Raw genomic sequence first — 22,875 nt, 5'->3', positions numbered from 1 at the left:
CAAGGAGCACCATCCTATCACCTTCCTATAAGTGCCTGCTGTCTTTTTAAAAAAGGTGTGTGTATGGAATTATCAAGAAGATCAGGGTTTAAGAAGTCTGCTTGACATGGCAAGCATGCAGATGTGAAGGCCCATTAAAAATAGGTGAAAAAAATGGTCGTTTCCCACCCACCTCTTTTTCCCAGCCATCACTTATCTAAGCAAGTGTGATGCGTCACTCTGGCGAGCATGGTGGGTGGTCCAGCCCATTTCCAAACGTTGAAGCTAAGAAGGAGGGTGGGAGTCCTTTGCCAGTGAGCCATACCTCCAAAGTTGAAAAACTGGGGGCTGCGTGGCCAAGGCACCCCAAGTGGCTTGGCCATGCAGGACCAAAGTGGCAACTCCCCTGACGTTTAGAAAAGGGGTATCAGGAGCTCTCCTAAAGATGGGACTGGAGCAAGAGAGGAGGCCTGGGCAGCACACATACCTCATTGGCTGCAGCTGCCATGGGAGTTGGGTGGTTAACAGAATCGCCTAGTGCAATGGCTAATCTGAGATCCTTCTGGATGTATTTCAGGTAGAAATCTGGTTTAAAATTTCCTTGCAGGATGTCTGGAAAAAAGAAAAAGCAAAACCCCAGGTACATTTCACATTCCACTTTCCCAGTTGCTGACTTGCTTTCTCTCTTCCCTTGTAGATTTCACCAGTGCCAGGATCAAACTGATCCTGCTTAAAGGCGTCAAGTAAGAGTCAGATTTCTACTCTAGAAGTGATTTTCAAGGCAGATCTCTTTCCTAACCCTCCTTTCAGTGACAAAACCTAGGACACTGCTAAACTGTAACCCTCCCCCAACCATGGACTTCCTGTATCACCCCATATTTTTAAAAGCCTGGCTGTGAAAACAGATGAAGTAGCAACAAGCATGCAATGTTCAGTGGATAAAATCTTCGGCTTGGATGTGGGAGTATGAATCTGCAGCAAATCCATCCTACAGTACACTAATGGAATAGTGAATCCCAGAAGCAGTGCTTATCTCCTCTCCCCCACTCTTTGAACCCCACTATGCAACTGTCTGGTGACACTTAAAAGGAGATACCAGCTTTCTGGTTAAGAAGGAAAGATGGGAGAGAACTTTACTTTGGCACTTCTGGTCCAAGAAGATGCTGGCGAGCTGTCCCTGGTTGAGGATATCCAGAAGAGTCTGCTGCGACTGACCAGTCACTTGAGCCAGAGTTAGTCCTTCTGCTATTGTGGCCATGAAGCTTCCTTGGACCATGTTCACAATCAGCATCATCTTGGCAGCATTGCCCACTTCCCCTGTGAGAGAGACACACACTGTTGGACAGCTCAATATAAGGAAAAAAACCAAGAACCTGCACCATGCTCACTGACATCTAAGCCGTTCTGAAAGACACCCAGTGAAAGCAACTACATCTTCTGCTTGGGGTGGGTAGACTGAATCCCTAATATGCATGCATGCATCACAGCAACATGGAAGCAGCCAGAAAAGGGGGCATAATGGGGTGGGCTTATGTGTGCTCTGCAGTTGTGTACACAACCCTTCTGCAAATCGGGTTGCCTGTATCACTGCTTCAGACTCTGGATTCCAAAACAATTTTTTTTTAACCACAGAGTTTTATGTTCTCTTGCCTAAACATGCTTCCTATTCCACCTCTCAGCATGGAGATACTGATAGCAAGGGTGGGTAATATGGTGCCCTCCAGATCCAACTCCCAATACTCCTGATAACTGGCCATCAGCTGGCCTGGAGCTGCTGGGGATTTTAGTTGAACAACAGTGTGGAGGACCACAGATTGCCCATCCTTACTATACAAATCAAGGCACACGAAAGCCAACTGAATTCAATGGGCTTAAACTATTCTGCCTATGATCAGCCTACTATGATTCTCTTCAGCTCTGGGCTGGAAGATATTACCTAGAAAAAAAGAGGTTTTCCCCATTGCTTGGAAACAACTACTGCAGTCTTCATATAAGCCCCTGTCACCGGCGGCTAGTATCACCAGCATGCCATCATTAGAGAGTTGTTGGTTCCCTGAAACTGGTGCCTCCAGGAAGCGGCCACCCCTGGATACGATCACCTGGAAGAAATGAGAAGATATGTCCCAATTACATACACATGGGGCACACACATACAGTACCAACCAAAAGGTCAAAGAGGAAAGCTACACCTTGAAAACCATCAGGAAATACAGGAAACCCCAAACACCTATTAATGACAGGAGCACCCATGAACTCCCTCTAGCCATTGGGTTAACCTGCTGTGGTGACACCAAAGTAGAAAACATCCCATATATTGGCTAATGTTGAGTATGTCAGCAAGAGACTATTGACAGCGTAGCTACTTTTGAGGGAACTGAAAGGTCACATCAATTTAGGGCCAGCCAACTTGGTGCCCTCCAGTTGTTTGTGGACTCCAATAGTATCTGGAGGGCACCACACTGGCTACCATTTCTTTAGCTCGAACAAAAAGTTCAGAGATCCTAAGGACAGTAGGCAGGTGTATGTGTGTGCAAAAGGGCATAAAGTTTGCAAAAAGGAAATGGGCAAAGGAACTTTGACATGGAGAGAATGTGGTACATGGAGGTGAGGCAGACTTCCACAAATCATATGAAAAAAAATCCGAATCTCTGGCTACAGGTCTCAATTTTTATTAAGTTTGCAAATTGCCTGGCTCTTTTAAGGCAGAATTTGCATGTAGCAGAAAAACAGTGAACACCATCCTGAATGAGAGCTAATCCTATTACATGATTTAAAATAACACCAGGCACTCAGTTTGCAATGCTTACCTGAGCCAGTTCTGTAACAGTGTCTGCATCCACGGTGGACATGTCCACGTAGCACTTTCCTGGACGTATACCCTGGAGCACTCCACTAGGACCAAGCACCAGCTGTGGGAACAGAAGAGCGCCAAAGCAATAGAGTGTCTGCAAAGGAAATCCACCTGTGCCAATGCTAAAGGGCCTCCTACTAACCATCTCTGCACAAGGGCTTGCTGAAAGTGCCCACATGACTTCAGTGGCCTCAACATTATTTACCTTATAGGATGCTGCTGTTCACTTTAGACAGAGGATAGTTTTAAGGAAGCTCTAACAAAGGATCAGGAAGATTACTGCCTTGGGCTACATTTTCTCTCTATCTTGGATAAGGGATGTCTGGTTGAAGCTCCATTAGGATGTGTTACTATTTGCAGTTCCAAGCAGAGGGGAGGAACTGGACCACACCGAAATAAGACTAGTTTCTCACCGGGTCAGCCAAGCATGTGCACAAATCTGCAGTGCTATACTGTAGCACCTGTATAAAATGGAAACTCAAAAGGAATCCAAAATTAATGCAGCCCAACTTCTTACTCAAGGATGAAACCTCCCATTCTATTAACTTCACAGCCTTGCAGTTACATATATATAAAACAGCAGGGGTAAGATTTGATTGATGTGTTGACATTGTAGAGCTCTGGATTGGTCTGGTTATGACAGCAGGCCATTTTAAATGATATGGGGAGGGAAAATCATTTTTTAAAAAGGTAGCAGATGAAGAGTTTCCTAACTCCTGGGCTAGAGGGTAGCTTCTTAGGTCCTATTAGGAGGGGCAGATCATACATTTTGTGTTACTCAACTTCATATTACACTCAGCCACACAATCATTTTTGTGTATTTTACTTGTATTGTGCATTGGTTGAGTTGTATGGATAACATGAGCTAGGTAGGACCCTGGAGCAAAATCACTTAATAAATAGAAAAATATACTCAACTGTGCCAGTGGATTCTTTGCTGCTTTTCTTGCTTGTTATCTTGCTAAGCACAGATAACAGTTTTTCAAGCCTACTCTTACAGCCACATAAGAGCTACAAAACTTGCAGCACAAACACAATCCTCTTTATTCCACCCTCTATTAGTAGTCTCAGGTTTTAGAAGTGTGCTATTGGGAAAGCACAAACATATCAAACTCCATCTGACCTCAGCCTTTGAGACTGAGGTTCAAGCTCTAAGTCTTGATGTTCTCATCCAAGTCACTCTCAGCCTCTTTTCCTCAGCTGTAAAATGGGAACAATAGCAACCTCTCACAGGGTTGGCTGCAGTTATGGAAAAGCCACAATAAAGTTATCTAAAGCATTTTAAACTGCGAAGTGGTACAATTTGCCTCTGTGGCTGACTGTGGTTATCCTATCCCACAGCACACACAGTCCTTTATATGTTTTATATATTGCCTTTAGACTACAGCCTTCAAAGAGGATCATGAAAATTATAAACACACACTACACCAAGAACCACACAAAATGAAGAAAGCAAAAAGCAAAAGTAACCAGCTCTGCCCAAACCTACTGTGAACTATTCCAGTCATTTGACAGACAGCAAAGCTTTTAGAAGGAGATTAAGCATTTGGGCAGAAAATATCAACACACAGCTGAAAAGACAGGCTGACCTTGTTCTGAATACTAGAGCCATGTTTTGTTACTCTGATCAGTTTCCACCCATGATTTAAAACTGGAATGCACACTTCACTCTTAATTCTCACAATTTCTGTTCCCAGAACAGCAGCCAGGCTTCCTCCTTGAAACTACAGTACCACTACCTCCTATTTCCCCCTTCCCAGTCAAGGCAAGACAACAGTGATGCTTTTGGGCTTTTCCTGCATCCTTCAGCAATTGCATAAGGGAATCCTAGCAGACACTTATTCCAATTGAATAGTTGGATACTATTCAAATATTCTAATTCTAGCATGTCTTTATATATATGCTAAGTAAAGAGTGCGGAGGGTTAATCAATGTTGCACGGGCCCTCACTGCTTTAAGTAAGGAGCACAGAATGGAGGACGCCTTCAGTTTACTAATTTTTTCAAGGCAAACCTCAGCCTCTCTTGCAGTACACTAGCATGCCCAGATGTACAGTTTGGAAATTACCGTACCAGACAAACATTTGGGCATCCATTACAGGAAGCTTTACAATGAGGAACATGATTTCTGCACTTTCTTGGCTTACAATTAAAGAGCTGCAGAGATTCATGTCTGGAATCAATGGAGGGATTCATTCATCAGGAGTCAGTATGTTTTAGAAGAGTTTTTGGTCATGGAAAGTCAGCTCTGTGTACAGCGCTGTGAGAAAGGTGGGAGCGTGCAAGAAAAAGAGATAATCCTTACATCCTTGGCTGCCTTTGGATCAGATACGCAGGCGAAAGTGATGTCACAGGTGGAGACCACTTCAGCGGGGGTTCTTCCCAACCTTGCCCCCTCCTGGATGAACAAATCACACTGCAAAAGTCACAGACCCAAATGTAAGAAATGGAAACAACTGAATAATAAAGGTCAAAGCTGGCTTCGCTCTACCAGGGACCCTGGTGTGCCCACGGTTAACTGAAGAGTATTGCATCCTGGACCACATTCACATGAACAAAATGAAACAGGGTTAGGCTATTTAGAAGAACCCTGTTTTCTGGGGGGTGGAGATCACGTTCAGTGATGTCAGGTTCTCTTTTCTGCTTTCTAGAGTGGTTAGCTATCCTCTTACTTTAGGCAGTGGATTTCAAGGAGTATTCCAAAGACCCCAGGGGTTCCATAGCAACTTATCAGGCCCACAGCTCAAGAGGCCAATGACAGCAGGCTACCTTCTAATAGCCAAACAGGTAGCAACAGCTAGAGCCCAGTTCCAAAACACAGCCCATGCGGGCTGGTGGGGGATAGAAAACCTCACCTGTCCTGAATGACAGGAGAAGGCAACCTGCTACTTTCTACTGGTGGCAGTAGGTGGGGATGGGTCCTGGCACTAGCTTTCATCATCTCTGTGTGGGCACTGAACATTTGAGCCATTCCCCAGCTGCCACAGGCTGCTAGATGGTAGCTCCGAAACTAAGCCTCTTGATTGCTTTCACCCAAGAATAAGGGGGAGGGGACCGTTGTGAGTTTAAGAATTAGACATGCACACTATCTCTCGCTCCACTGTGCTCAAGCAATCTATAGACTAGCCATTCCATCTGGCTGTAGCAGAGGGACAGAGGGGCTTCAGGGTCCACTTCATTGACTCTGCTGAGACAGGCTGCCATTCAAGGCTTCCCATTCAAAAGCTACTTATATGTTCATTACAAACTGATACCTGAGTCGGCTTCTCTTCCCTCTTCCCTCTTGTGTTGTATCTGTTAGGTTGCAAGCCTGAAGGGACTGGCTTGTATGCTACTGATCAGGAGCCAAAAAGGCTCCTGAAATGGCTTGTATATAAATACAAGCCATTTTAGGAGCCTTTTTGGCTGAGGGGCAGGGTAAAACAATGCTTCAAATAAATAAATTCATCTCCAAAACCTTGATACAAGAATGATGTGGGCACAGCTGTTCCAGAGATCAGAAGGCAGAGCTTCTGCTACTAGCCACAAAAATAGCACAAAATGAGAGGAGAGAACATGAAGCAGAGGGAAGGAAAATGTTACCATGGCTACTATGTTCTGGTGTGATAATTTAAGCTGACTTTGTCACAGCAGTGGTGGAGCTCAGAAATGCATGTCTCAGACATGACTGACAGAAAGGCATGCTTTTTGTCTAAATGGCTTTCCCTCATTACTATACTCAGTGAAAGCTCAGTGAAACCCCACTGTTCACATTTGGGATGGTGGCTTAAGGCCAGCCAAGCTGAAAGTCGCCACAGCTTCATAATGAAGTCACAGAAGCTTAGACCAGGTGACTAAGACCATGTATGATACTGCCTCATACTTCCCAAAGAATGAACTCACCTTTTCAGCAGTCCGGTTCCAGACCGTGACAGTGTGACCCATTTTTAGTAAGTTGGACACGATGCCACTCCCCATCAGGCCAAGGCCAAGGAACCCTATCCTGGGGAGGAGAGAAGTAAGTTTGTAGCTTTGGAAATTTGCATAAGGGTTTAATGTGAGATTGGAGATATAGCAGAGGCTCTTCGAGGCTTTGTGGGGTTCAAGCTTCATGGAAACAGACATAAAGAGGCAGGCAGCAAAGTGCATAATTCATAGTAATGAGGATTTACTGAGTGAGCACCAATGTTCTCAGGAGCAAGAACACCAAAAGGATCACATTTATATCCCTAGCAAAGAGCCAATGGCTGACAGACATCAAAAAATCTGCTCTATATAGCATGCCTAAACAAGCAGTCTGGACTTAAGAGACATTACTTTCTACTCAGGCAGATAAGAGAACCTCATCCTAGGAGGACAAAGAACTTGGTGCACAAAGTCATACTCACTGATAGCACAAAACGGACTAGGACGGTGCAGTGAAAAATGTATTGGGTATGCATGTGCAAGGTCTAAATTTGAGTACAGTTCAGCAATGACTGGGTAACTCCCTCTCTTAGCTAGTTTGCCTCAGAAGGCTCAACACAGCATTTGGTATCCTGCTGCACAACTCACAAATCAAGAGTCACTTATGTTTTTGTAAATCTTTCTGTCATGCCACTTAAAGAGAATTAAATGTTTGTTTAAGCTACAGTTCGCATGTTAGCAGCCACTCTGGTTTCATGCTTAGGAAAAGCCACTGCTAACATGCAACATTCCTTATCCAAATTAATAAGGTGGGGAGGGGGGTATTGGAATAATTTTGGTTGAGAGGGTCCTGCATGCACTTTAAGTAAACTATAAAGAGGCTGTGGCAGAATGGAACAAAGACAAATTACCCTTGGAAACTTGCAAAGATTACAAGTGACTGTTTCCCTCCTCAATTAACGAAGGCGTTTCAAAACTGATCTTAATAAAGCTAACTCATTTTAGCTTCCTGTATGTCTGCCGTTCAGTTCACAGCTGGCAGCACTTGCAATGCTTAACTAAACCACCATGAGAGGCTTGTGGCAAGCCACTGCTAATACAGCTTCACACTAACAGAGCCCAACCCAAAAGGACGCCTTGTCTGCTTCTGAATTGCTAAGGGGAAAGGGTTTACCTGAATACTTTCATTGTTATATATTAAGTTTCCCTTCAGCAAGCCTGAAAAACGGACATTCCGAGACAGCTCCAGCGACAAACAGGCCACAGCCTGTTCTGCAGGAGGGAAATTGCTTCCGAGAGCAAGGCAGGAAGTGCAACTTTAGCTCCTGTCACTCTAGAAAGGAGAGGGGGGAAGCACAGGAAGTGCCAGAGGACACAAGTGTCACGGAGTGCTGTTCCTGGAAGGTACAATGCTCCCGCCTCTACCCAGGCGTCTGGTGGTTTGGGGTTGGTGGTTAAACAGATTAGGCCACCTGACCTGCCTTGCAGGACAAGGCTTTCATCCACATATAGAATAGGCAACTCCCAGCAGATTCATGCAACGACCCTAGAGTTGTGATAAAAGCAACTTTCATTTTTCAAAATGCATTCATCGGAAGGAAGCTCACTACGATATTCAGGAAGTCTTGTTAATTTTATTTATCATAGTTTGATCATGCTCTTCTTCAAGAAACTCATTGCTTTTGACTTTCTTGCATCTCTTAGAGCCTTTTTTCTTATTTATCCTGGAAGCCCTTTGCAAATATTTCTAATGTTTAGACTAGCTGGTCACTTTAGTGATTCTCTGTATTGTTTTTAATGGTGTTTTATGTTTTGTGTACATTACCCTTATATTTTATACTATGGTGATACAGAAATCTATCTATATATAAAAATGTAAAAGGGGCATGTTTGTTTGTCTCCACGTTTCTCCATAACCGCGTGACCGATTGCGTTCAAATTTTGACACGTCACATGCGAATACGAGAGGAGAAATAAACTGTTTGCGTAGACAGATGTCACACCTAGGCAACGTAAACCCCAAAAAACCCCGTGTTCCAGAACTCACAAATCACCCTCAAGTGCATGCTGGGAGCACAGGAGAGGTCACAAAACAGCGCCCTCTAGCGACGGATACACTGGTACTGCACCTAGGAAACATTCCCTTTCCACAACATCTTGGCTCGGCCTTCCAGACTGCACCAAGTGGAGGGGGGGCCTCACCTGGGTGGGGGATGGGGGGAGGAGGGGTCGGGACAGGGTGGTGCCAATCACAGGGAAGAGCTGGGGTGGGGGGAAGAGGGGACGGGATAGCTCATGGGTCGGGACATGGTGGGGGGAGTCACAGGGATGACCCTGTGTAAACAGAAGATAAAACATTTCAACAAAATGAAGGGGGACTCTGAAGATGAGGGGAGTCTGAAGCGGGACTCTGAGGGGCAATTTAACAGACTGAGCCGCAGCAACGCGTGGCCGGGCCAGCTAGTACTTTTATAAAAGCACAAACTCACTCAGCCATTCCTCTTTTAACAAGCCTTCTAAAATCTTTATCCCAACTGGTATCTGCTTCGAATCTGAATTAGTTTTCCATACGTGATCTTATTTTCAACTGCTGTAATACATATAACTATGGTTTTAAAAAATGTTTTATAAATTCAATTGTTATAACTGTTTACATATATGTATCATATGCGTTATATTGCAAATTGCTCCTTAAGCCAACAGGGCAGACATGGCAGACTTCAGAATCAGAGGGAAATGAAAGAAAAGAAGGTTCTTACTTCTTGTCTGTGGGAGTGATGCTGCCATTGATAGCCGTGCTGTCTGCTGCCTGGATAGACGTGGACCCTGTTTCCTAAGGGGTAGAAAACACAAAGCCATAAAATATAATGTTACTTTACAGAAAGAGGCAGTCTCAAAACTTTAAAGCAGGCAAGTAAAAAAGGAAGGCTGCTATACCTCTTCACACACCTTCAGCTTCTTTGTGATGGCTTGGTAGCAAACAGCTGGCTGCATAGAGAAGAAAGGGAAAATAACAGATTTGGGGGGGGGGGACTCTTTTGCCGTCTTGCAGGGCAAGTAGACCTATATGCTCAGCATGAATAGACAATTATGAGCAAGCCAGGGACATCCCACTCTACTTTCTTATGATAAAAATAGTTCTTGTGTTCAACCCCTTCCCTTCAGAGCCAGCCCATATAACACTGTGAACTCATAGGTGAAGAACCAAGCTTAGAGAGATCTGGTAAAAAAAAAACCCAAGTGTATATCTCTATATGGTAATAGTAAATAGTTATTGCAGGGGAACAGCTGCAGGTCAGTGGGTAGAACACTTGCTTTGCATACAGAAGGACTCAGTTTCAATCCCCAGCATTGGAGAGCAGCTGCCAGTCAGTGTGGAGTCTAGGCTTAGGGTGATACTGAGCTAGATGGATCAATGATCTAGCTCAGTATAAGGCAACGTTCTATTTCCTACTCCCCAACCATGCTCCCTTAGGATGGAGGAATCTTTATGAAATGCATGTGGGGTGGAATAAATGACTGCTATCTCCCTATAGCTGCCTTATGAGCAACTTCTGGTGACCTGCTCCATGAACTTTTAAAATCATACCTGTCCCATATGTACAAGTGACAAACTGCTGTTTCTCATGGAAATCTGAGGATGTCACAGTTCAACTTTAAAGGCATTTTCACTTATGAATGCCAAAGCAAAACTAATGAAACCTGGCACAGAGACTTCAACTCCTGAATTGCCACAAGCAATGAACTCTTCAGCCAAACCTATTGCTCACCTTCTCTGTCTGGCTAAGCAGGAAGTGATGGAAATGAGGGTCGCCATCTTTCACAGGCTGCAATTGCAAAGAGGCAAACTTAGAAACCAAGGCAACCAAACTTCAAGTCTGAAAAGCCTCCACACACATTTTAATGGGTCGTCACTTTCTCAATTCTGAGGAGACTCCTTGATGTCTTCCACAGACTAGCAAGAGTCTTGTTTTTAATCTCTGTACCTAATACAGGATGTGTGTCAAGAAGTTATCATTATGCTTGGTAATAGAGGTGGGAATTAAAAGAGTCCAGAGAGGCAGGCTGGGGAGTTCAGCTCAGAAAGAACTGGCAGGAGAAGGAAAGTAATTTCCAGGACATAATACACACAGTAGCCTCTTCAGTGAAAGCCACCCATAGCAACATTATGGGAGGCTGCTTGAGAATGACTCCTTGGGATATATTTCAGCTTGTGATATATCCCATAAAAGCACTTTCCAGCTTAAAAACAGGACTCATCTGAATGTATTGGTTTCTAAGTTGCAATCCTAAGCACACTATTAAGCAGCAAGCAATTTACTTCTGAGTAAACATGCCTAAAATTCTGCTACAGGTCTGCGCTCTCAAATCTTTTTTATTTTATTTTAAATAAGCCACTTAGGAAGCCTTTTTTTGTCTGAAGAGTGGTTTATTACTGCTTTAAATAAATCAGTTAAGCACTACCCATTCCAACAGCATGTTCATGTTAGAATGGAAATAATCAATTTAAGTGAAATGTTTTTGATAAATATTAAATGGCGGGGGACAGTTTACCAACTCCCAAAACCAAACCTAAAGTGGTATCTCAGAAACTACTTTGACTACATTTTTTTTAATCTTCTGCCTCTTGGCACCAGCCACTTTAAACTCTTCAACCAGTGTTAACTGGTTATCTAATCATCCTTACCCAATAATAATAATAATAATAACAACAACAACAACAACAACAATTTATTATTTATACCCCGCCCATCTGGCTGGGTTCCCCCAGCCACTCTGGGCAGCTTCCAACAAATGGTCCACACAACAAAGAGAAATACAAAATTCAATTAGTATTGTGTTAACAGTGCAATAGGTTTTGATGTTCATCATAACTGCCTCTTTCCATATGAGCCAGCCCAGATACAGAGATCACGAGGTGAGACCCTTCTTTGTGTGCTTCCTCCACGAAAGGACCAGAGGGTGGCAACACAAAAATGGGCCTTTCCTGTGGTGGCTCCCAGCTTGTGTAATGCTCTCCGCAGGGAGGCTTGCCTGATGCCTTCATTATCTATCTGTAGACGCCAGGCAAAAATGTTTCTCTATAACCACGTCTTTGGCTGCTTAACATTCTATAGCTGTTTAAATGTGTTTGCACATTGTTTGCTTTTGTTTTATTATATATTTTGGGTTCACATTTTGTGTTTTTATGTTGTGAACCACCATGTGATCTTCGGATGACGGACGATATACAAATCTGACTAATAATAAATAAACAAGCAAACAAATAATTGTGATAAATAAATTTTGTTTGGAAGGAAATTTGTATTAAAAAACCCAGCAAGCCAAATGCAAAGATGCATTTAACTGTTTGTGTAGTTTGGCACTCAGAACTGAGTAATGAAGGCTGGGAGGGGAGGGGAAATTGCAGGGAGAATCATGTGACAAGACTTCTATCAGCCAACAATTCCATGGGTTCTATTGCCTCTCTGCTATTGGACCTAGTACAAGAGTTGCCCATGTGGTGCCCCAGGCATTGCTAGACTATAACACCCTTCACCCCCCCACCAGTGGTTATGCTGGCTGGGGATGATGGGAGTTCAGCAACAGTGGAGGGCACCAAATTGACTAACCCTACCCTACCAACTTGATTCTTTCCTCCTTTCTTTCTAGGACAGACCTGCATGACTTCTGTGTTGCAGGGAGTTACCTGGAAGTGTGAGGGGTCATCCAACTGCCTAACAGGGAGTCTAAGGGGTGGGAGAGGATAGGAAATTTGAGGTTGAGCATGCTCGTGTTTCTGAGGAGGGTAAGAGTGATGTCTTGCTCTGCATTGCTTCACTTTGTGGGTCTCATCCCCGTTTCCCAAGTTATTTTCTCTAACCCCCAAAATATGGAAGCTATTTATGGTTACCACCTGGCGATGAAGAACAGGAGCATTTCTGTTCATGTTCACAAGTTATATTTTTGCATTTTAGCCACTATGTTCCTAACGTAACAGCTTTTTAATATTTCCAAAGTGAGTTTCTCAGAGAACACTTTACAAGTAAGTAAACAGGGAATGAGCCTTACTGAAATTGATGGGCCTTACTTTTGAGTAAGCATATATAAGAACATGCTTATAGCTTGCTTCTCAGGCCTGGCATGCCTCGTGCAATAGTAACCTGAGACCTTTAAATACAAGTAAATGCACTGTTCATGGTATGTGATTTAAACCATTTTAAAGAGCTGCCCTAAGAAATGACTTATATAAAAATATTTTTATTATTTATATAAATTTAATTTTAAAATGTTTTAAGAAGCTACGGCATAGCTATTAGACTAATTAAACTAGGCTATTAGATGAATACTACTATTGTCATCTTAAGACTGAAAGACTGCAGAATGGGTTGTCAGGAATGAGGAATGGTCAGATCCCAAGCTCTTCACCCTGCCCCCCAGACCATTTTGATAGGTACCGGTAAACAGGGCTGCACAACTGTCAATCACCTGACATCACCATGGCACCAGGTGACCCAACTTAAAGCACCAATGCATGGAAAAGTAACGCCTCTTCTACAGTGGGCTGGTTTGTATGCAACCATAAACTATGGTTTGGTACTATGTACATGTGCTGGAATGAGCAAGAGCAAATCATCTTCTCCCATGCAACCAGGAGATCTTCTATAGATTTGAAATCTAACCTGCCATCACAATATAACTGTAGTTTAAAACAAGCTTTGGTTAAATTTAGCAAGCCAGCTTCATAATCCATGGTTAGTAGTTGGTTTGCTCAGAAGCTGACCAAAACATATTTAAACCACAATGCCTGGTTTGCACATAAGCCAGGATTCAATGGAAGCAAATCTAAATGCTGCAGAAATCCTTCTCTTGGCTGATGGTGAGTCCAAGGCTTTATTCAGGTTTGTTTCAGTTCATGCTAAACCATGGTTTAGTGTTATGCTAGAACGAGCCCAGTGGCTCCTCCTCTTGTTTCCCTTCACCCATATGAAACAGACAGTAACCAGGGCAATGCAGAGATGGGTACAGGAATAGAGACAGTAAGAGAGAGGAGATGAAGTAATACAAGAGGTGAGTGTTTGAAACTGGAAAAAGGGCATGATGCAACTCATGCACAGAGAGGACCGAAAACGGAAGAGCAAGGAAGGAAAGGGTCTCTTGCACAAAATATGGGGAACCAAGCCTTCCATTAAGAAACTCTGATGTATGCAAGGTAGAAGATTACTGTGATCCACCTCACTATGCTTCGTACAACAGCAGAAATGCTAGAATTATTTTTCCACTGAGGAAAAGACAAAGAATTAAATCACCTCGCTTACACTCGGTGGCCATTTAAAGCCAGCCACGGTGCCAGTCATCATTCTCTTCACTGTGCTCGATTCAGGGATGGTCAGATCCTGTGAAGCAACGAAGAGATTGATCAAGAACAGAGTTTACTGACAGAATCCCAAAACTCTGTGCGCAGGATATTTGAATAGCAGCTAAATGAATATGTAACAAATATAATGAAGCATATTTTCCTCTTCCAGATCCCTCAATCACTCTTTGGAAAATATTGCTCTGCCAAAGGAATACAACTTCCAAAATCAAGTAGGGGAACGTGCATGCAAAATGACATATGAAAAACTCTCAATGGAAGAAAGGGGTTTGCGCTAGGGGCAAATGCAAGTAAATGCACTGTTCATGGTATGTGATTTAAACCATTTTGAAGAGCTGCCCTAAGAAATGACTTATATAAAAATATTTTTATTATTTATATAAATTTAATTTTAAAATGTTTTAAGAAGCTACGACATAGCTATTAGACTAATTAAACTAGGCTATTAGAGGAATACTACTATTGTATTGTATTGTATTGGCTGGTTAGGAGAGTGTCATCTCCCATGTGCAAAAAAGGAGGGGAATGAATGGTGAGGAAGGGTCCATCTGTATTCTATACACAGAGGACAGAGAAGTGTTGACTCTACAATAATAAATGTTCTCTTTGCCAAGGTCTCAGCTTATGGTATTTGGTGAAAGTTGGGTAAGTAATAATTTATTGGGGCTGGCTTTTAATGGGTAGTGTTAAATGAGACCTGGGATAATTTGAATTCTGGTAATGTACAATATTTTTTTTAAAAAATGGGTTAATTTATTGATTTGATTTAATTTCTGTTTTATCTAGGACCTTGGGGTGGGTGGCATGGACAACAAATCCAATGAAAGCAAATTAACCAAAATTAAGCAAGGACTTTTAGCAGCTCCAAGGTGACTCAAAGCAATCAAGCATCAATGCATCAAGATCCTATGTAAACTTGGAAGCAAGTCCCCACCCCACCCCCAGGTTCACTAAAAACTTACACCCTAGTAGGTGTGCTTAACATCATGAACGCAACATAATCAATGCACATGACAATGATTCAATACATGTTATCCAGTAAATTTCACAAGCCAGGGTGACATTTATTTCCAAGGAGGACAGGAGAGAATAACTCCCTCATCTTATCTTCTTATTTCCCTCTGCCATTATTGTCATGGAGAAATGTACTGAGATCACAATGCATCTTAGCTTGCTCTTTTACTATTACAGTATTAACCTATTATCAAAATTTAAATAAATAAATAAAACATCAATTTGCATCACTTTCCTTGATTCAAACAGAACCCACCCATCACCTCTAACCTAGCTTCTTAACGGGTCCCAATTTCTGGAATGAAGAATTGTGCCAAAAGCACATTACACTCTAATCTATACCTACTGCTGAGGGAGACGGAAAGTGATGATCAAAAGACAAAATCTTTAATGGTTTTGGAGTCCTGGCCAATTTTCACTGCATGTCTTCTAAGCACCACCACTTTTTGCTTTCTATTTTAATAAATGACCTGGCTAAGATTTTTAGGTTTTTCAACGGACCAAAAAGTTATGATTCATATTATCAACCTTGGCTATTCTAAACCACTATTCTTTTTAAGTGGTAGTTCTTACAACTCTACTATCAATCTTCAGCTGGGCCAAGTCCACATATTAGCAACCCTTATTAAGTATTAAATCCCTTTGGTGTAAAAGTTGCAAAATAGCCACCCAGTCACATAATAGGCTCCTTATTGTTTGTTAAGCAAATGCTGGATTTTGATGGTTACAATCCTACACATAGTTACCTAGAACGAAGTGAAGTTGATGGGAATTACTTTTGAGCGAACATGTGTAGGACTGATGGTAAAGATGCCCTTGCTTGTCTTCTCAAGCCTGCGCCATCTGGCTCTATCCACTCTGTAGTAAATTCCTTCAGTTTGTATGTACATAGGTATACTGTATATTACATATATGTGGGGGGGCTGGACTGTAGAGGCTGATTTGGCTAGGGCAGTGGAGAGATTACCATGAATGACAGCAGAACCTTCCCATTCCTTCCTTCCAAACCTATGAGCAGGAACAATCATTTTCATCTCCTACCCCTGGAACCACCATGTATTTGTGTACCATGTAAAATGCATGCATATGATACTGGGTCTCTTGAATATAAACAAAGAGCGACCAAGAGTCATCCAACACTGCTCTACAACCTCTAAACACTGTGTGTGGATGTGATGACTGGTGTCACAGAATTGTAGTTGGAAGGGACCCCCTAGTTTCTCCCCAGTGTAGGGGTTGAACCCACGATCCTGAGATTAAGAGTCGCATGTTCTACCCATTGAGCTATCACCTTGAAAGACATCTGTAGGGGCTGTAAGGCGGGTATAAATTATTTTACAACAACCACCTGTAGAGGGAGTTGCCACAGCCTCATCATAATCTAGGGAGCATTTTATCCCATCACCATCTTTGGAATCTGGTAACAACAATAACTCTACTACCCTCCTACATTAAACCTTCCATCTCCACCACATTTTAAGTAAAAGGCCAAACAAACACAAACAAACAAACACACACACACACACACGTCTTGTCCTCCATTTAGTGCACAGATTAAAAGACCTCTCAGTGAAATGTTTTCTAGCCATCTTCTACACCAGCTTCTATACCCTTTTGATTTTAGGCAGAGTGAGATTCCACAACAGTGACAAACTAGGACCATTTCAGTTGCCAAGAGGACTTGGACTGTCACAGCCAGTGCTATCTATACAAAGCCTGGTCCAACAGCCATTCTTACAAAAGCAGGGCTCTCCTCCACTGGAACTGGGCTCCCACACTCTTGAGGATTATATTTTGAAAAATTAATGAATATTCTTCAATGGGCAAGAGAGTATGCAGCAGTGATAGCTGGATGAGCAGCAGCATCAAGAAGTCTGTCGCTTTCAGTAGCCTCTTTTCTTTCCACACTTCTTGATGCTGCTGCTCTCATCAGCCAGAAAATCTGTGCATAACCGCCAACTTTTCTGCAATCAACCATTTAAAAGGGGCACACACCCCTCACCTGGTATTCAGCCAGTGACTTAGTATGCTTCTGAAGTTCAAAGGGCTAAATTTACTACTGACACACTCTCCAAAAGAACAAGTTAGCAAATAAGCACACCCTCAAGCCAACTGTTTTAGAAATGTATAACCTAAAATCAAATCTCAGGGAAAATCCTACTTGCAAGCAGCTTCATCACATCTAAATGCAGGGATCTGGTCAGTCACCAATAAAGTATCAATAATGGTTTTCCCAGACTGCAGGAATCTAAACCTCAAACTAGTAAAGATGAGAGTCAAAACTGTGACCTAATAAAAGATGGTAGCAATAAAGAGGGAAGCACTTTGTACAATTCAACTGAAAATGAGTGGAATGCAATTCTAATAAATCTTAGCTGATTAGTAATCCTGTCTTATGCTTCTTAGTGGCATTCAGATTCAGCCTCGTGGAGCATTAGCATTATAGTAATCCATTCAACTGGTAAGGAGTGAAGTGGGTAACATCAACCGCCAGAGCAGGAGATTCCAACTTTCTTGAAGAGATAGAGGTGGCTACGTTCCGCTAGTGAACATCTGTCAAGTGTCCAAGGATGGGACAGACCACAATGGGGGGGGGGTGAGGAATCGAAGACTGGCAAAGAATTAGGAATGCATAAAGCGGACGTCTTCTGGCTGCGTCATCCACTTCTAGAAGCTTTCTTCGTGCCCATCTATCAAGGCAACTGGCCCTTTTCCAGCCTGAGCGCACAGGAGAAAGGATGAGATGGAAAGGGCTGTCATCTGACCAAACGTACAAATGAGATGGAGGTGTTAACATATACCACTATTGACGGTGAAATTGTGCTCCGTTTCCTTGGTTAGCGTGCAACAAGATGGAAAAATGGTGTTATCTTGTTGGATTTCCCAGAGAGGAGCCACTCCATGAAACTTCTAAAGCTGAGCACTTTGGAAGAGCCAACAAATATAAATGATTATGGCTGAGGAATAAAGGAATTGCCTGGTGGAACCTTGAACAGTTAACACATGCAACTTTTCAAATGGCCACAACAATGAAGTCATCCGGTTGGCTGTTAAGGTTACATTCCATCTGGACAAGCTCACAGAGCATGGGAGGAGATGCAAAACACAAACCTTCTCATCTTTAGGGGGGCGCCCTCGCTTCCGGGGGCTTTGCTCATATGTTCTCTTCAGAGGGGATTTTGAGCCTCGCTCTGAAGAAACGGAAGACACCCTCTTCTTCGGCTTCCCTTCAGACAATTTGGCTTTGTGTTTCTCTTCTCCCACTGACTGCTTGCCCCTCTCTTCACTCGAATTCCGCCGATTCTTCTCTTCGGTGGAGTTATGAGAAGAAGCCTGAGAGATTACAGAACAGAGAAGATGAGGAAAAGAAGGGGCATGAGCTGGCATGGATTTTGTTGTCTCCAAACTCACAAAACCCAAACATGAGTTTTGCCAGATATCCGAAGAATGCCAAGGACCCTGAACTCAGGGTGTTAACAGGTTCAAGCTACTATTTAGAACAGACAAGGAGAGGCAAAGTACATCTGTGTGTTCTAGGCAGACACCTACTTTATAAGGAAAAAAAAGTTCTAACTCCAGAGTGCATAGCAAACACATTCCAACGCTGTAAGGAGATCCAGCCGATCCTTTTGTCACTGTTCACTTTAAGGAAGTCAGAGAGGTAACAGAATTGTGAAACCTAACAGCTTTACAACTTTAAATGTGATCCTAATCACTGTTCCATAGTATAATTCTTGAGACATAGTCTGGCACACCTACCGGGCAATGAAGTAAAAAAGGAAGCATTTCATTCATTATTCCAGGGAACTGTGTCAGGAGGCAAAACTAAATGAAAGGACACTCACCTGGTCCTTGCCTTTGCCTTTTTTGAGGAATTCTTCCACAGCATCCACAGCTTGCTGGAACCTCTTGCCTTTGTTAATTTTGATCATTTCCTCTTTGTGGGCATGATAAGGCTTCAGCTGCTCCACTTTAATCCAAGCACTAATAAATGAGAAATCAAAATGGTATTTCCAGTCATATCACTCCCAGAGGTAACTGGCAGCCCTTCCAAGCAAGATGTGCAGACAAAACCTGAATTCTTTGTCGTCGTCCTCACCTTCACCGTATTCCAAGAACCTTCCTTGGAACATATATACTTTCACAAGTGGCACACTAGCTAGCACTCACAGCAAATCCTCCTCTTAGCTAACTTTATACTGCTCGTTATCTGTAAGCATTCCCTCCCATACCTCCTAAATTAGAGGTGAACCCAGGGTGCTGAAAAAGCAGTTTACTTGTTAACAAACCGCATCTCAAACGTGTTTGTGCCTGATATTTTTCAAGCAGAATAGCTCTTCCTCAGATGCCACTGCTGGTTTTCAATGTGAGAGTGTCTTCTGTGTTCAAGGAAACCACTAGTGAAATCAGAAGTCACTTCTGACTAAGAGCTATTTTGCTTATAATGAATTGGATAAATTAAGCTACTAAGGTTTTGCTTTGGTTTTCCTGATTCAAATTGGTAATACCCCTCACACTGCCAGATTTTCAACTCCCAAACAACTGAGTGGGATGGTGCTATTTTTGGTTTTTTCCTTCAGTTAGTCGCCCAACTAGGATACCTGTGCAAAACTCTGATTCCTTAACAGCACCTAGCTGAATTAGGAAGAACATCTGTCTTTAGCTGAACTCAACTATTACAGAAGGGGAACTTATTCACCTCTTCTGTTTTCTTTTATATGCATTTCTATTGCATTTTTGATACTCCCAAGTGCTAGACTTTGTTCCTAATGACATGTTTTAAATGACAATTCTCCTTCTCAGTAGGTATGTTGCTATATATAATCTATTAATTTTACAACTTCTGTCACGGAAACAAAGAATCAGAATCCATGAATATCATTTTATAAGATAAATCAATATTCTATCTACAGAATTCCAGCGGAGTTGCAAAAACCATTGTTTAAAGGAGTCACCTCAATAAAATGCTTTAACACCAACTCAAGAAAATCACATTCCACATTCCATTTTAGTAGACAAAACAATTTGGGAAGCAATTTTAGAAAAAGGGAATCCAAAAACAATAGTAGAGTAATTCCTTTATTAAATCCAAAAGTCTAAGTAAAAAAAAAGGTTTTTGTTTTATTATTATTTATCTCACCAACACAAAAAGGCCACGGGTATGTTTTTGCATAGCACTTAAGGATATGCAACAATGGTGCCAAGCAAATCTGCCTTGAGCAAGCATTCCACTAACAGAGAGCTAGCCCAATGAAAAGACCTTTTCTCATGTTGCCATCTTCCAGAACGCCTATGGAGGGGGCCCACAAAGAAGGGCCTCAGATGATGATTGCAGGGTCTGGGTCAGTTCATTGGGAAGGGGGGCACTTAAGACTATATAGGTCAAAACCAGCACTTTCAATTGTGCCTGGAAACTAACGCATAACCAGTGCTGTCAGGCCAGAATTGTTATATGCTCAGCCTTTCTCACCCCAGTGAGCAACCTGTGCAATCTATCCTCCATTCAATCTTCAACTATTACCACAAACTGGGCTCTCCATTATACCAAGTAACTATTACATCTGTCTTCTTCACAATTCCTCCTTTAATTCACTTCTATGACTTGAATTGGTCCTAGTAGAATTATGCTACTATTAATTTCAGACTTTAGTGTTTTGAAGCAGGTTATCCTGACTTAACATATCCACGCACACAAATATTTAACCTTGCAGAAAAAACATTTATTATTATTATTATTATTATTATTATTATTATTAGTATTAGTATTATTATTAATATACAGTGCAATGCTAGCCAGACCTACTCAGAAATAAGTCCTAATAAATTAAATTGAGCTTACTTCTAGGCAAGCAGTTCGGCACAAAGCAGCCTTAGTGAGGAAGATATTATGAACTAAGCCATCACCATATATATGACCATTCTGGAACTATTCCTTCTACAAACAGCAGCCATAAGCCACCAGAACCAGAACTACTAGGTTTCCTTTTATTTTTATTTAGAAACCAAAAATGCCCGTTCACTTATTAAAGTTGGTTATAGTCATGTTCAGCATTGGGTATTCCCAGTGCTTATACTGGGAGCTTATACCAGGAAGCAGCCCGGGAACGTGTGGCAGCGCTGCGCTGCCTGCCCATCGCTCCCAAGCCTCCCCCAGCCTCCTAAGGAAGTGAATAGAAAGTTGAATTGTGAGACAACAGTTTGCAATCAAATTACACACATAAGCAGAGTTTCAGCAGCAGTATAAGAATTTACCTGCCTCACCCTGACATCGTGTATGACATCACATGCAGGGCAGGTGGCTGTGGCGTGGCTAAAATGGTCTCTCAAGCCAAAAGGATAGGCCTGGTAGACATAACTGGGCCCACAAACCAGAGCTATTACTTGGTTAAAAAGAATGTTTCATTGTTTCTGCCAGGAGAGGGAGGTTGTTTCAACCAAATACAGCACAAAAGAGACACTTGGGAAGTCTTCCATTGTGAAGTCTTGTGAAATGCACATAGCACACATAGGCACACCAGCACAATATGCCAGAAGCTCTCTCCTAGATGCACAAATTATCTGCATCTGGCAAGACCTACAGTTTTAAGTCGTACAGTCATACCTCGACATCCGAACGCTTCAACTTCCGAAGTCGACAACCCCGGAAGTTTTTAAATCACGCTTCGTGCATGCGCACAAGCAGCGCTTCGACATCCAAAAACCTCGACTTATGAAGACGGCCGTGGAACGGATCGTCTTCGTAAGTCAAGGTACCACTGTATTCCCAAATGGCTGTGTCATATGCTGTTCCTAATCATACACAGAGAACTCTTGTGGCGTAGTAGCTAAGAGGCTAAACTACATCAGGGCGTCCCTGGTTCAAACCCTACCTCTACCATGAATTCAGCCTAATGATCTGTCTCCCCCCACTATTTGCACTTTGGGGATAATGCTGATCTACCTTACAGGGTGCCTGTTAAAGATTACAATAAGATAATGCATGTAAAGTATTACAATAAGATAATGCATGTAAAGGGACCCAGGTGGCGCTGTGGTTAAACCACTGAGCCTAGGGCTTGCTGATCAGAAGGTCAGCGGTTCGAATCCCTGTGACAGGGTGAGCTCCCGTTGCTTGGTCCCAGCTCCTGCCAACCTAGCAGTTCGAAAGCACGTCAAAATGCAAGTAGATAAATAGGAACCGCTACAGCGGGAAGGTAAACGGCGTTTCCATGTGCTGCTCTGGTTTACCAGAAGCGGCTTTGTCATGCTGGCCACATGACCTGGAAGCTATACGCCGGCTCCCTCGGCCAATAATGCAAGATGAGTGCGCAACCCCAGAGTCGGTCACGACTGGACCTAATGGTCAGGGGTCCCTTTACCTTTACCTTACAGGGTGCCTGTTAAAGATTACAATAAGATAATGCATGTAAAGTACTTTGAGTGGTGAAAAACATCATATTGTTTTTGTTTAGGGAAGTTTTTAATGTTTGATAGTGTTTTTAATTTTCTGTTGGGAGCCGCCCAGAGTGGCTGGGGAGGCCTCACCAGATGGGCAGGGTATAAATAATAAATTATTTATTATTTATTTGTTGTTGCTGTTGCAAATATTATACAAATGAGCTGTAAATGAATTTGTCAGAAGGTACATTGGTGTTTTTCCTTGACTACTTCAGGTTTAGGTTGTTTTTCCTCAAAGGTATGGGTGGAGAGCACTTGCCTGAATGCTGCTTCATTACTGAAGGTACTGCTTTGTTTCCAGACTGGAGGAGATAACCAGGATTAACAGAGCATTATCACACTTTGTCAGATGG

At 42.5% G+C, this 22,875-nt stretch overlaps 1 protein-coding gene across 15 annotated transcripts in view; it reads right to left on the bottom strand.

The window, feature by feature from the left end:
- GLYR1 (glyoxylate reductase 1 homolog) overlaps positions 1–22,875 on the bottom strand; it is a 39,905-nt gene that overhangs the window by 2,007 nt on the left and 15,023 nt on the right. For 4 of the 15 annotated variants that reach the window (XM_060282890.1, XM_035130856.2, XM_035130865.2 and 1 more), the window contains 12 exons: positions 18,931–19,069; positions 18,197–18,418; positions 14,004–14,090; positions 10,485–10,541; positions 9,652–9,702; positions 9,474–9,547; positions 6,712–6,811; positions 5,135–5,245; positions 2,787–2,888; positions 1,916–2,078; positions 1,117–1,296; positions 467–591 (listed from right to left, as the gene is read on the bottom strand). In XM_060282890.1, the coding sequence (XP_060138873.1) occupies positions 467–591; positions 1,117–1,296; positions 1,916–2,078; positions 2,787–2,888; positions 5,135–5,245; positions 6,712–6,811; positions 9,474–9,547; positions 9,652–9,702; positions 10,485–10,541; positions 14,004–14,090; positions 18,197–18,418; positions 18,931–19,017 (1,359 nt within the window). In that variant the 5' untranslated portion in view covers positions 19,018–19,069. The remainder of the gene's footprint in view (positions 1–466; positions 592–1,116; positions 1,297–1,915; positions 2,079–2,786; positions 2,889–5,134; positions 5,246–6,711; positions 6,812–9,473; positions 9,548–9,651; positions 9,703–10,484; positions 10,542–14,003; positions 14,091–18,196; positions 18,419–18,930; positions 19,070–22,875) is intronic. The other 11 variants (XM_035130857.2, XM_035130859.2, XM_035130860.2 and 8 more) reach the window with 11 other exon arrangements.

This window comes from Zootoca vivipara, chromosome 14, assembly GCF_963506605.1.
Source record: "Zootoca vivipara chromosome 14, rZooViv1.1, whole genome shotgun sequence".
Classification (NCBI taxonomy): domain Eukaryota; kingdom Metazoa; phylum Chordata; class Lepidosauria; order Squamata; family Lacertidae; genus Zootoca; species Zootoca vivipara.
Note: the sequence above shows the minus strand (reverse complement) of the source record. Positions and strands in the feature narration are given on the sequence as shown.